We start from the raw sequence: 14010 nt of genomic DNA, 5'->3' as shown, positions 1-14010 counted from the left end.
AAAATTAACTGACAGAGGTCTTGTGTCTTCGTATTATATAAAAACAATGGTGCGTCCTGCAATCAATGGTGCCTTGAATGCAATTAAATACGGCACTTAGAGTTCCTTCGTGTAGTTAATGTTTCATTCTGCACATTATAATTTGCGTTAGAGGTTCTCAGAGAACAGTCACCAGATGTGTGCAATCCTCCTTTTAGTGCCATGCCCAACGAGGCACTTAAATGACTCACGATCATGGTATTGCCAAGAGCTGAAAGCGGTTGCTGAAAGTTGCTTAGAGCCTCATGGCTGCAGTAGCAGCTAGCTAATTCTGCTCTAAATGCTGATCTAATTAGTCATCCACACAGAAAGAAACAGCAATAGCAGCAGCCTCAACCTATTTACCAAAGATTTCTTTCCAGGATGATGATATATGCATCTTTTTTTTTCATGGTAGGTAGCCTCTTCCTTATAATCCAGCTCAACTTAACACACATCTCCAACTTCCTTTTGAGACTAATGTTCCAAAACTTTAGCTTTTTTATTTGTAACATAAGGAAGTAATAGAAAAGGCATACATCTGGGGACAAAGGAAAATGCCACAAGAACTGAGTTCAGTGGCCGGGCATCATGTAGGAACCCCTGCAAATCGAGAGCTGCTGGTACCCAGAATTGCATTTGGCTTCCAACAGTGTTGTGAATTTCACAACTAAACTTTGAAAGAACAAACCTAGTGAGATGTGAGTTGAGAAACACCATACCTGTGTGCGGGGACAACTCATCCAGCAGCTTCACCATGCCTTCCCCTTGCTTAGAAGTCCACATCTTGATGGGGGATCCGCCTCCAATCCTGCGGTACTGCTCCTGAATTTTGGGGGTTCGGCGTTTGGCAATGAATGGTCCCAGCTTACTAAATCATTGAACATTGAAATCATTTTATTCCAGCTAAGCAACCTCAGAAACATTTTCTACTCAATTAAAAAAAAAAAAAGATAAGCAAAATTTTAAGAAGAGCCTATTAAGATCAAGCCTTTAAAAAAAGAAGCTCGACGTCATTGACACCAGCCTGCTCTTTCGGCCCAGATTAGAGAGAGAGAACCAGACAGTCTCTGAGGAGTACCCACCCTGCCCTACAAGCTGTTCTAGCAGCAGGCCCTGAAGATTCAGGAGCCCAAACACCTGTGCAGAGGCCCTGGCTGTGAGCTAGCTACTAACTTAACACCTCTTGATCCTGCACCTAATAGGAACTAGGACGTACAAGACATTTCTTATTTAAGAAAATGCATGTTAATCCTATGATATACTTGCCCACATGAGCAAAGATGTATGCACAAGAATGTTCACTGTAACACTGAAAACAATCTAAGTGTCCGTCAGTGAGGCACTGGTTAAATAAATTAAGGTATGACCATACAATGCAATTCCATACAGTCATGAAACAGAATGAGCCAGATTTATATAATCTGTTATGGAATAATCTCCAAGATAAATTAAGTTTCAAAAAAAAAAAATAGCAAAGTGCCAAATGATGTACATAAGTACATTCACGTTTGTGTAAAAAAGGGGGGGATGTGTGTGTGTGTGCGCGTGTATATATACACCTGGATGTGCCTGGACTATTTCTGGATCTAACAGTGCTTACCTCAGGGGTGGGCAAGTGGGAGGCTGGAGTCCAAGGGGAAAGAAACACCTGCTTTTTACTATAAACACTTATTAACTATTTGCATTTTCTTATCATATGCATATATAAATTTTTTATTAAAAGACCCTATGCTGGGTGTTCTGTGATGACCTAGATGGGTGGGATGGGGGAGGGGGGTGGGAGGGAGGTCCAAGAGGGAGGGGATATGTGTATGCATATAGCTGACTCACTTCACTGTGCAGCAGAAACTAACACAACATTGTAAAGCAATTATACTCCAATTTTTAAAAAAAGATATTGTGAAACTCAGTTATATACATCAAAATATACAACAAATATCAATCATACCTCAAAACCAATAAAGAAAGAAAGAAGAAGAGAAAGAAGGAGGGAGGGAAGAATGAAAGGAAGGGAAGAAGGACAGCAAGAACTCAATTTCACAGCACAAATGAATAATACCCATTGCTTCCCTGAGTGTTAGACGGTTAAGTACAAAGTACAAATACATCTGTAAAGCTCCTTCAGCTGTGTCCAGACCGCTGCAATTTCCAGAGCTCTGGGGAGGAAACGGCCCAAGGGGAATCCTTGCTAACTTGCTTTCTCTCTCCCCTACAGTTCTTCTGACATCATAGCCTTCTCATAACTAATAGAAAATAATAATGCTGCTCTAGCACTACCAGATGTGCACTAAAACCGTTTATTTATTTATTTTTTAACTACAGAACTGAGATACATGGAAGGGAAAATGCACTGCACAGGTTATGGATAAGTATAGGCATTTACATGTATCTTACTTTTGAACAGGAAGTGTTATGAGGTCTCGATCCAAGAAGAGCCTCAGAAGGAAGTCGTGAACTTCTCCGACAGTTTCAGGGCCTCCCATGTTCAGCATTAATATTCCAGTTTTCGGCTTCCTACATAAATCAAATGGCAACAGTTGATTTGTAACACTTCTAGGGTAGAATTTTGTTTCTGCTAGCAAACTCTCATCTAATCTGTTCAAGGCAAAGATGAAAAGCTACAGATCTCTCCACTGCCATCACAGTGAACGCATGAGGCCTCCAGCTCTGCACGGTCCAAGGTCCCAGCTCAGACTCTGACCTTCACCTCCTAGCTCCATCTCTCTCCCTGGACTTTCCCTGGGCTCCAAATATTCCCCTATTAAACTGTCAGCCCTGAACAAAGATCCCATTCTTTGAGTACTGACGGTCAAGGTGTAAACCTAAAATTGTCCCGCAGCTGAAACACTTGTTCACATGACTGCCTCGTGCCTACACAGGTTACCTGATCTCTCCAAGCTTAAGTTTCCTCATCTGTAAAATAGAGAGTCCACCAATTACCTCAAAAAGTTATTTTGACAATTAAGTGCATAATGTACTTATTCAGCATAAGCTGGCACAAACAGTAGGTTCTATTCTACACAGAGGAGCTGTGGGTTTCCCTATAATTTTAAACCTCCCCAGTAAACTACCAGCCCATCTCTCATGCCCTTATTTACTCCCTTCTCTTTAGTTAATTATTAAATTATTAATGGCTTAAATTATTTCTTGCTACTCTGCTTCCTTCTCCAGAGCCTGCCTTTACTCCTGTTCAGTGTCCCCTGCTGTGATAAACTACATTTCTCACTTTACACTCACCTCGCCATCCTTCATCTAAAACCCACTACTTAGGTAATTCCTGTAAAACACTGTTCTGAATTATTCAAATTAGTCCCAGGCTAAAGAATCAACCACTGGATGAGCAAAAGGAAACAAAAAGAAAGTCAAGCAGCTTCTGGGAAATTTTTTTAAAAAAGGACTATGCAAAAAATGTAAACTTATAAAATCCAGAGCAGCTCTGAGGCCTGCACCGCCGAAGTGAGCCAGGCCAGGATGAGTTCTCTATTCCTAAACCAGCCAGGGGGCAAGATGGGGCCACAGCAGGACCAAGTGTCTCCCCTGAGCTTCGGGGAGCCACCAGAAGACCATGACTCTGGTCGGAACCACAAGGTCAAAGCCTGAGATGGGACCGTGGAGAACTGCGGGCCTGTCTTTCCCCATGTGACAGGAGTGAAAGAGGCTGCCGGTGGGGAAAAGAAAGGACAAGGAGTGTTTCTTCCACTCATCCTTTTTTTTCTTTTTGTGCCCTGTAAACATTTAGATATAATTCACATACCATAACACCTGCCATTTTAAACTGTACAATTTGGTGGTTTTTAATATATGCACAAGGTTAGGCAAACACGACAGCTATCTAATTCCTAAACATTTTCCTCACTCCCCAAAACCCCACTTACCCATTACAGCCATTCCCTATTCTCCCTCTCCCTCACCCCTGGCAACCACTAATCTACTTTCTGGGCCTATGGATTTGCCTATTCACAGAAATAGAATCATAATATGTGGCCTTCTGTGTCTGGTTTCTTTCACTCAGCATAAAATTTGCAAGGTTCATCCATATTGTAGCATGAATCAGTACTTCCTTCCCTTTCGTGGCTGAATGATATTCCATCGTATGGGTATGCTCTCCATTCACTCTTGATAAAGCAGCCGAGGAATAAGCAGCCTGATGTGGATTTAAAACACCATTATTGGGCTTCCCTGGTGGCGCAGTGGTTGAGAATCTGCCTGCCAATGCAGGGGAAAACGGGTTCGAGCCCTGGTCTGGGAAGATCCCACATGCCTCGGAGCAGCTGGGCCCGTGAGCCACAATTACTGAGCCTGCGCGTCTGGAGCCTGTGCTCCGCAACAAGAGAGGCCGCGATAAGTGAGAGGCCCGCGCACCGCGATGAAGAGTGGCCCCCGCTTGCCGCAACTAGAGAAAGCCCTCGCACAGAAACGAAGACCCAATACAGCCAAGAATAAATAAATAATTAATTAATTAATTTAAAAAAATTTAAAAAAACAAAAAAAAACAAAAAAAAAAAACACCATTATTACAAATGCCGAGGGGTCTACTTTCTAAATCTCCTACGTCAAGACCACCTCTAGCTAATGCAGTGACTACAGCAATCCTGATGAGATGGGTCTCGTTTGGAAGACTGCTCTTAAAGTGTTCTAAAGCTAATGATATCATGATGGCATTTTAATTGCAATTTTAAAAAAAAATGTTAATAATGTCTGGCAATAATTTTAGGCAACAGAGTGTGTCAAATTTATACAAGTAGAAACCATTTTCTTGGTCAAACATAGTAATAGGTGGATGCAGTAGAAATCTGAATTCTCAGCCTAAATTTTCAAAATAAGAACCAATTCCTGGGGAAAGGGAAGTGCTGTATTACAATGAACTCAGGGATTTTCTAATTTAGACCCCATTATATAGATTAACCAAGTTCACTTTTCACATCATTGTCTTAGGCCAGGGTTTCTTGACCTCAGCACTGCTGACATTGGGTGCTGGATAATCCTTTGTTGTGGGACTGTCTTGTGCTTTGTAGGAGGTTTAGCGGCAACCTTGGCCTCTACTTACTAGATGGCAATAGCACACACCCTACCCCAGCTGTGACAACCAAAAACGTCTCCAGACATTGCCAAATATGTCCCGGGGACAAAAATGATCCCCCATCCCACCCTCTGTTCAGAACCACTGTGTTAGAGGAAAGGGGTTTAATCTCTTTTTACTAAACCAAGCAACCACTCTTAAGTTGTTGTTCCATAACTTTTCTACCCCCTCGGGCCAAAAGTCCTATCAATGAATTAACAAACTGGTGTTTTGTTTTCTTGATACCTGAAAATTCCAGATTCATTATATTGTGAAATTGTATTATTCCCTTAATCTTTCTACTTAGGCCACTGGTGTTCTGGGATTCTGTCTCTCACCCTCAAAAGCTGTGACTCACAATAAATTAAGTGCATTTTTCCATGGATTGCTGCCAGTTAACAGATTACTGGTTAAGAAACCCCACGCTAAGAGACTTACCTAAGCCACAGAGGGCATCAATGTGCAAACGGGATTTAGAACTGTTTTTCATCTATAACACCTGAGCTCAGAACAAGAGTGGCTTTAAATGGGATGTTACTCTGCCCTGCAAATCCATGTTTTGCAAACCATGTTGCTCTTATACATGAAAGAAACACACGATTTGAAAATACCTAAATACGCTTGCACTTAATTCAAAACTGTGTTGTGCATGACGAATGGTGCATTAGGAAGCCCTAGTCCAACACCCCTCTATTCCCGAATGTGAACTGCAAAGCTTTAGCCAAGGGTCACTGTCTCTTCTCCCCTCCAGACACAGAACATCTGACACCAAAGTCTGAATGATCAAGTTCCCCTTGTTTGAATGTAAAAGCGTATACGGCAAACATATTGAAAGCTTCTCATTTGAAAAGGTTGCCACATTTTGCCATTTATATTCTTGCACTCTCAAAACATGAGGTTTTTCCTTTGAACTATTAATTGGACAAACCAAAACTTAAGCTCATCAATTACTAAAGGAACAGATTAATTCTATTCTACTATATATAGTCAGCATCAAGATAAAAAACAAATCCCAGCTCTTCATTAAATCTCCAAGATGTAATTGGCCAGAGGATCTATGCTGCCTCTAGAACAGGGTTTGGCAAACTCCAGTCCATGGGCCAAATTTGCCCACACACCCCCTGCCTGCTTTTGTAAATAAAGTTTTATTGGAACAGGGCTTCCCTGGTGGCGCAGTGGTTAAGAATCCGCCTGCCAATGCAGGGGACACGGGTTCCAGCCCTGGTCCGCGAAGATCCCACATGCCACGGAGCAACTAAGCCCGTGTGCCACAACTACTGAGCCTGCGCTCTAGAGCCCACGAGCCACAACTACTGAAGCCCGTGCGCCTAGAGCCCATGCTCTGCAACAAGAGAAGCCACTGCAATGAGAAGCACACGCATCGCAACGAAGAGTAGCCTCCGCTCGCCGTAACGAGAGAAAGCCCACGCGCAGCAACAAAGACCCAACACAGCCAAAAATAAATAAATAAAATAAATTAATTTTAAAAAAAGTTTTATTGGAACAGAGTTCCACTCATTTGTTTACGTATCACCTGTGGCTGCTCTCACATTATGATGGGGGAGGTGAATAGCAGCAAACAAGACCAAAGGGCCCACAAAGCCTGAAAACATGTACCATTCAGCCCTTTGCAGACAAATTTGTAGTGTAGTATTGTCTGGAGTAGTCTGAGCACTAAGTAGCACAGGGCCTTCATCATATCTGGCATCAGAATGACTCACAAAGACACTCACCACTTCATCATCTCTAATATTTCAAACCCAGAAATAACCTATGTGCCCTGTAACATGAGATTGCATAAATAAATTAAGATTTAATAAAATACTCTTAGGCTATTAAAATTATGTAGACTTTTTATAGTTATGTGGTAGACATTAAATAAAAAGAGGAAGTTATAAAAATAATATATGTAGTATTATCACATTTTGATAAATATATACTGAGTAAATATTAATAGATACAGGTATAGAGACAAAATACTGGGTGGTGAGATTATCAGTGATTTTTTTTTTCCTGTCTGTATTTTCTAAAATGAACTGATTTCTTTTGTATAAATATGATATAAAGTTACTTACTAGAATTTGGGAGTCTTTTTAGATTTTTATTCAATTTTAATAATTTAATCTTAAGGCGATTTATGTTGTTGATTTTTGCCACTAGGATAACACAGTAATGAAATAATTTTTCTCCCAGGGTTCCACATCCAATCAGTTCTTCAGTTTACACCAAATACTTACCCCAAACCCTAAATACTTAAAGCACTTTGTACTATGGCTGAGGTGAGAAAAGAGGGGCCATGGGGGGCAAGGAGGAGTGGCCTCCTGCTGGGCATGCCCCCAGGATGGAGACAGTGTCTGTGCTTCCTGTCTCCCTTCCCACGTGTGGTTTTTCAGGAGGCCCGAGAGTCGAAAGGAGATGATTTGGGACCCCACCTTACTGCCCTATCCCCAACAAACCTCAGTTCACTAAGTGCTCCATCATCATACCCAGGATCACACAATGAAAAGTAACAAACACAAAATATGACTATTTTCAAAGCTATAAAGCTCTCGTAGAACATCTGGTCTACCAGAAAGGTCAAGGCGTTAATAGTTCACAGCTACTTTCTTTCTTTCTCTCTCCCCAGTGTTAAAGTGCATTACTCCTATCTGTGTACTCATCTAAAAAGTGACCTTTACAGTCTTCTGTTGCCTCTTTACCAGAGGAAGACTTGAAAACAGCTGTGGCCTCTGATATTGAAGAGGACACCCAGTAGCAACGCCATGCCTGCTGACGTCCACCCGCAAACAGCAGAGGTGAGGTAGGGAACGTACTTTGTTTCTTTAATAAACTGTAAATCACATTATGTCATTTACAATAATATTCACTGCATTAACAGTTTACTACAGAAATTCTTGGTGGATTAGTTATTCCTTTTCCCGCACAGGAGATGTATTTCATAAGTATAATTATGTTAGGTTCATAAACATATTTCCAGCATACACATAATTTATGTTATGGGACATATTCCGAAACTAAATTCCCACACGATTTGCAGACTGTTTGTACTCAACTCTGTGTCCTTTAACAAAAGCCCTGTGGGATTTTTGTCAACCAGACCTCAATAAAGCTGGGAAAAAAAATTTTAATAGAAAATGTCAAAATTCAAAAACACTTTTAAAGCCTTAATTGGGGGTGAAATCTATACGTTTAACAGCTATTGAAAGGAAGCCAAGAAAATAACATACCGCTCCTTACATACTGGGTTTTCCCAACACCTCTCCTCATAGGTAGCTGGTATCCACCGGTGTTTGCATCAAGAAAGAGAAATCCTTATTAGTACCTAAAATTAGACTCATACCTGTTCCCCGGCTGAACTTGAGGTCTGGGGCTTCTGGCACGTTGGGCTGTTTCTGTGGCAGCTGCTGCTGTGGCTGCACCCGACTGGCACCTCCGTGGCTGACAGGCCCTTGAGCCACCATATACCACTGCGACAAAATTAAAGTGGCAGCGTGAAATCTGGCTGGAAAGTAATTGCTTTTGAAGAGGTCCTCAGAGCATAATTCCTGGATCTAAAATTTAAAGAGATGCTGCAGCAGAGGTGATTTCCCCAGCATTTCACTGCAGGTGGGGGAAGGCTCTTAAGGCCTCTCTGAGGGGGTGGGATGGCGTCCCCTAGGATGGCTTACAGGACTCGCATGGAGCCCTTTTAGAAGCTACACACGCCTCCTCTCACTGCCTCGGCCGCCGCTTTTGATAGATCCCTCATGAGATCACTGCGTGTTATGATGGCAGCAGGCTGCTCGTATGAAAGGTGAGGAGCCTGCAGAAAAGGTCAAGAGCCACTGATTTAAGGAGTGGAAACTGGGCCAGTTTTCAACCACTTGCACAGATCTCACATCTGCCTCCTAGCCTTCTCCAGTATGGTACCAGTACTAAGAACCCCAGGATTGCCCTCGGACTCTGACAAGGGCCGGGGGACGGAGGTGCTCTGCTTTCAAGGGCCGATTCTGGTCCGCCTCCTACTGCACCCTGCCCCGTGGGGTATGCCATCTGCATGGCCAAGGATTCATGGACCCCCAGAGTCCATGCCCCCCCCTTCCTGACCAGACTCCCAGGACCCAGGACCTCAGAATTCCCTGCCCCAAAAGCTTCACTTCCAGGGTCTGGCGCAGGCCTCTTTCCTGCATCCATCCTCCTGATGGCAGATCGCACCATCAGTATAAGCAATTCTTGATCTGAAGGGTAGCCAAGTGGTGGCTGTTCATAGGGTCAGGAATGGAGCTTGAACACACATACACACTGGAGTATGCACAAGACTCTTCACCGTGCCGGGCAGGCCAGGAGTGGGAAGAGAAGCAGGGAAGTCTGCCCGCCCGAGGCAACTTTCTCAAGGCCGCGGCATTTCTGTAGGAACTGTGAAGAGTTCAAGAGTTCACCCTCCCAGGCCGTTAGCAAGGTCTATTTGTCAGCATAGCAGAACAGAACATAATTCACAGTCTGTTAGCTTGCTGTATACGGGTCTTGTCCTGGGCACCACAAAGTTAGTTGTGGGCCTGGAGAGCCTATCTGAATCGAGGAGTCCATGGGCCATATGCAGTTATAGCGTGAAGGGTATTTATCCTTAAACAACACAGAGTGAAACTGAACTGAAACCACACAGTAGGTACTCAAGATGGCAATGCAGGACAGTAGTTACTACTGTGCCCCACAGTATACACTCAACCTCCCTTCCCCAGTCTCAAACCAGCGGGCCTGAAACCAGCCTGAGGTCAGTCTCCTTCTACCCTCCTCCTACTTACGAGTCAAAGGTGTTCCGGTGAGGAACCAGGGCTGCGGACCAACGGACCCGACTCTGAATCCAGTTCTGCCACTTACTAGTAATGTAACTGGGGCTGGGTTATAATCTTTCTGAGCCTTAGTTTCCCCAGCTGTAAAATGGTGAAACCCTGCTATCTGCATCCTTGTAAAGATTGCAGCAGATAAGACCAGTGAAGCACTCTTCACAGGGCCTGCCTCATATAATTGGTACCAGTATTATTTTCCTTGGTAAGTGTCTAGAGCATAGGGACTACACCTGCTCTGAATTTTTTCTTTTTTTTTTTTTTATCACCTAGCAGGTCTATAAAATATAGGAGAATGATATTTCCAGGCCACTTAGATTTCCAACTATCCAGATTGTGCACATTCCCAACAGAGCCAATTATGTGAGCTTGAGCTGAATAATCCTTATTAACTCAAAGTGGAAGTGCAAAGATTGACATAAAGAACTTCAATTCCCCTCACATGAAGTCTCAAACCAGCTCACATCTCCTTATTTTAGACAAGTTCAATTCTGAACTGCACGATGAGATTTAACCAGGTTCTCAATCAAGCTGCGATGTCTGCAATTCCTTATATAAATGAGGTTATATCAGATTCCATGGGGTATCAGAATAGAACTTTGGCATTACATAATTTGACTGCTGGTAATATAATAAGATTTCCTCCTGCAAACTTTAAAAGGGGGTGGGGTGGGGGTGGGGAATAAGGATGCGACTAGAGTCTCCAACCAGTACATTAGTATCGCTTAGTACAGTTTGGGAGCTTGTAGCTTTTCAAGCTGCCGAAAACTACTGCCATGCCCTCTACTTACAAAATTCTCTTCTCTGAGGTTAAATAAATTCTCAGAGAAGTTGATGCTGCTAATGATGGATCCTTTCTGCTCAGGACATAGGGTTAACACACCCACCTCTCAAGGACTTCTCTAAAACACTCCTCTCCCTTGATGATCTGAAGCCTCTAGAAAAACAGAGTATCTCCTACCAAATGATAAGTATTAATCTAGCTAAAGGAGTTTAAAGTAATTATTCAAAGAACCAAATGAGACTCCTGAATACACTCAGCTCACAGCTTAAGAGAAATTCGAAGGCACAGGCAGCATCGTGTGGTGTAGAGTGTGTGTTCTGGAGCTAGAGAGATCTGAGCAGAAATTCCAGATAGGACCAAACAAGCTGTGTGACAGTAATTGGGCAACTCACTGAGCTACTCCAAGCCTCACTTTTCTCATCTGTAAAATAGTGATAAGGCCAAACTTGCAGGGCTGTTGTAAAGATTAGGAAAATTATTAAAAATCTATGTCCAGCCCCAAGAACAGTGTCTGGAACAATGCATGAAGTAAGAACACTCAGTAGTAAGGATCTGCTCACTTATGAACTAAGACCAGGTAATTCTAACCCTACTCTTGGCATGGACAACTGGTTTACCTTTGGAAGGCCTACAAACAATAAAAGCTATAAAACCAAGGGATATGCAGAAAAGAAGATGATGTAAGAAAACAAAACTTCATTAATGCCTGGACACACTCAATAGGTGAATCATTCAAAAGTATACCTGTGACTTAAGAAGTTCATGGGTATCAAGTGGTTCTCCAAAAGCAAATTATTTAATATTTTGGATGCTTGGGGGTGGTACGTGGGAGGGTAGAAAACAAGATACACAAGTACCTAATACAGCCCTTTTCTATCACACAGGAGATGAAGGTTATTTCAAAAGGTCCTTATAAACATGAGTATCATTTTAAAAATTAACAGAAATAAGGTTCTATATTGTAACTATTAATAAACACTTGGGGAGGGGAGGCTTTAAGAAAAAAAATTGTTATTTTTCTAGTATGGAGCTAGAATGTTCTAATTTATTAATTTAAACATTGATATTCTTTTTTATTATTCTAGATTTGATTTTTTCCAATTACAAAAGACATATATGCCTAACGTAAAAAATCTGGAAAGAAAATGCCACAAAGGAACAATAATTCTTTATTCTATTAACTTTCTAAAATATATGTATATACTATATACATATATACTAGGGAGCTTCTTATTAATTCTGTACTATGCTAAAAACATAGAGTGTAAAACTTTGCTTTTCTACTTTGAGAATTCATTTTGAGAATTACTACTCAATTTTTTCTAACCCAGATGTTAATCCCTTCATATAAAATAAGATAATTAAAGTATTATAACTACATCTAAAATCAGAGTCTGTAATTCAATTGAACTTCAAATCTACTTCTGCTGTGGTTTCTGAATCCTTCCACTTGGTTACTTATAACCTGGACAACAAAGCATTTAAAGTTTCTCATATTGTTCTATGACCTCAACTCTAGAGCCTGTCAGACTTTCTTTGCCACAGGAAGGGTCAGTGAAAGAAAAGATTAATTTGATACTTCTTTCAGCCCCGTCGTTACTGGCACTGTGCTTCCTTTTCTTAAAAGATAATGTCTTTCGTCTCCCACTGCCCTTAGTGACCTGATTGTCATTGGACACTGGGTCTTTATTATTTTCCCAACAAAGGCACCTGTAATAAGATATGGAGGTTCAGAGTGGACTCTCCACTCCTTCTCAGTAGGTGATAGATTGATGAATTAGGGAACTTCTTAGAAAAATAAGTCAGGTCTGTGTCCAGTCATCATTCAAATATACTAATTAAGCATCTTAGTAGGTGGCAGCGTTTTACATACTAATAACTGAACATTTTGAGGTTATCTATGTATCTACTGTGTGCCAGGGACTGTGCTACAGGCTTTACCTGTATCCTGCTAATCTTCACGGCAAGCCTATGAGGTATGACCTTCTTTTATGTTTAGCAAAGTTCAAGCTGGGGTGAATGCCTCACTCAGGGGCGTCACAGGAATGCTGCAGAGCTAGTGACCCAGCCAGGTGTGTCTGAACCAGAGTCCCATCAGTTCATCCTGTGGACACAACCTACATTCACGTCTGTATCAGAAACGTGGGGGGTTGTCCATGGGTCTTATTTCTTCTCCAAATATCTCTAGAAAATACTAGCCTGAGCTGCCCCGCGGTGGGTCCTGCTGACAAGGACAAGTGAGCACCGGGTGATGCCAGGGGCCAGGGCAGTAGTGGGCACAGTGTGACCTCCACCACCAGAGAGGGAACCCCAGGGTAGATGCCCATGGTGATAATGAGGATAATGATGCCAACGGTACTGTCTCTATGGCAGGCCCTTAACACACTCTGCCTCCCGAAATCACAACAATCCTGCGACTATGATTATTCTTGTTTTACAGATAAGAACTAAGGCTCTGAGAAATTCAGCCACTGCTCACGGCCACCCAGCTGACCGATGTGACTCCGGGACCCCTCCCCGCGGCCTCTCAGGGTCCTCGGGGGACCCACGTACCCCCCCCCCCCCTCGCCGCTCCCAGGGGAGCGCCCCTTTCCGGATCCCTTCTCCGCCCCTCGCCCCGTCGCGGGCAGCTTCCTGCGCAGCCCGCCGCCGCTCCTTGGAAGTTCCCAGGCCCGGGGACCCCGGCGCCAGCTGCCCGCTGTCCCCGCCTCGGCGGCGGCCGCAACAGCCCCACTTACGCCGATCGCGGAGCAGGACGCCCGCAGATCGCAGGGCCGCAGCCATGTTTGTGCCGACTAAAACCATTCCCGGGGCAGCCTCGGCCCGGGACCTGGGTTCCTCCCGCGGCAGCACACCCAGGCGCGGGCCCCACCAACGGCTAACAGCAGACCTCAGCACCCACCACCCACGCCTCCTTATCAGGCGCGGCCACTCCCTGCGCCCAGGCTGTGTGCCCGCTCATTGGTGCCGGGGCGGGGCGGGGCTTCGGGGGCGGGGCCAGGTGCAGACACGCCCCTCCCCGGGAGCCCGCTCTGCTGCAGCGAGGTGCCCAGGGTAAGAAAGGGTCACAGGCTGTGCTATTGGCACCTCCCACCCAAACCACCAAAAATCCGTGCGGGTCGCCCTGAACGAACGCCCTGGTTGCATGCGCCCACCTGACCAAGGCAGGAACTGCAGCCACGACTCCGCAAAGAACTTTCTTGACATTTCCACTAGTATTACTTACCTATGACAATGCTTTTGCCTCAATTCTCCAGTTTTGTGGCCTAGTTACAGCACAACTGTACCGACCCTGTTTTATTTTGCTTTGTTTTCAGAATGAG

At 43.6% G+C, this 14010-nt stretch overlaps 1 protein-coding gene across 3 annotated transcripts in view; it reads right to left on the bottom strand.

Annotated features, from left to right (window-relative positions):
* Positions 1-13607, bottom strand: part of FECH (ferrochelatase) — a 33823-nt gene extending 20216 nt beyond the window's left edge. The window contains exons 1-4 of one of the 3 annotated variants that reach the window (XM_082354995.1): positions 13426-13607; positions 8421-8547; positions 2416-2535; positions 741-889 (exon numbers count right to left, since the gene is read on the bottom strand). In XM_082354995.1, the coding sequence (XP_082211121.1) occupies positions 741-889; positions 2416-2535; positions 8421-8547; positions 13426-13492 (463 nt within the window). In that variant the 5' untranslated portion in view covers positions 13493-13607. The remainder of the gene's footprint in view (positions 1-740; positions 890-2415; positions 2536-8420; positions 8548-13425) is intronic. The other 2 variants (XM_082354994.1, XM_082354996.1) reach the window with 2 other exon arrangements.
* Positions 13608-14010: the final 403 nt, after the last annotated feature.

This window comes from Balaenoptera borealis (genome assembly GCF_965194805.1).
Source record: "Balaenoptera borealis genome assembly, chromosome: 14".
NCBI lineage: Eukaryota > Metazoa > Chordata > Mammalia > Artiodactyla > Balaenopteridae > Balaenoptera > Balaenoptera borealis.
The sequence above is the reverse complement of the archived record's forward strand: the minus strand, read 5'-3'. Positions and strand labels throughout refer to the sequence as shown.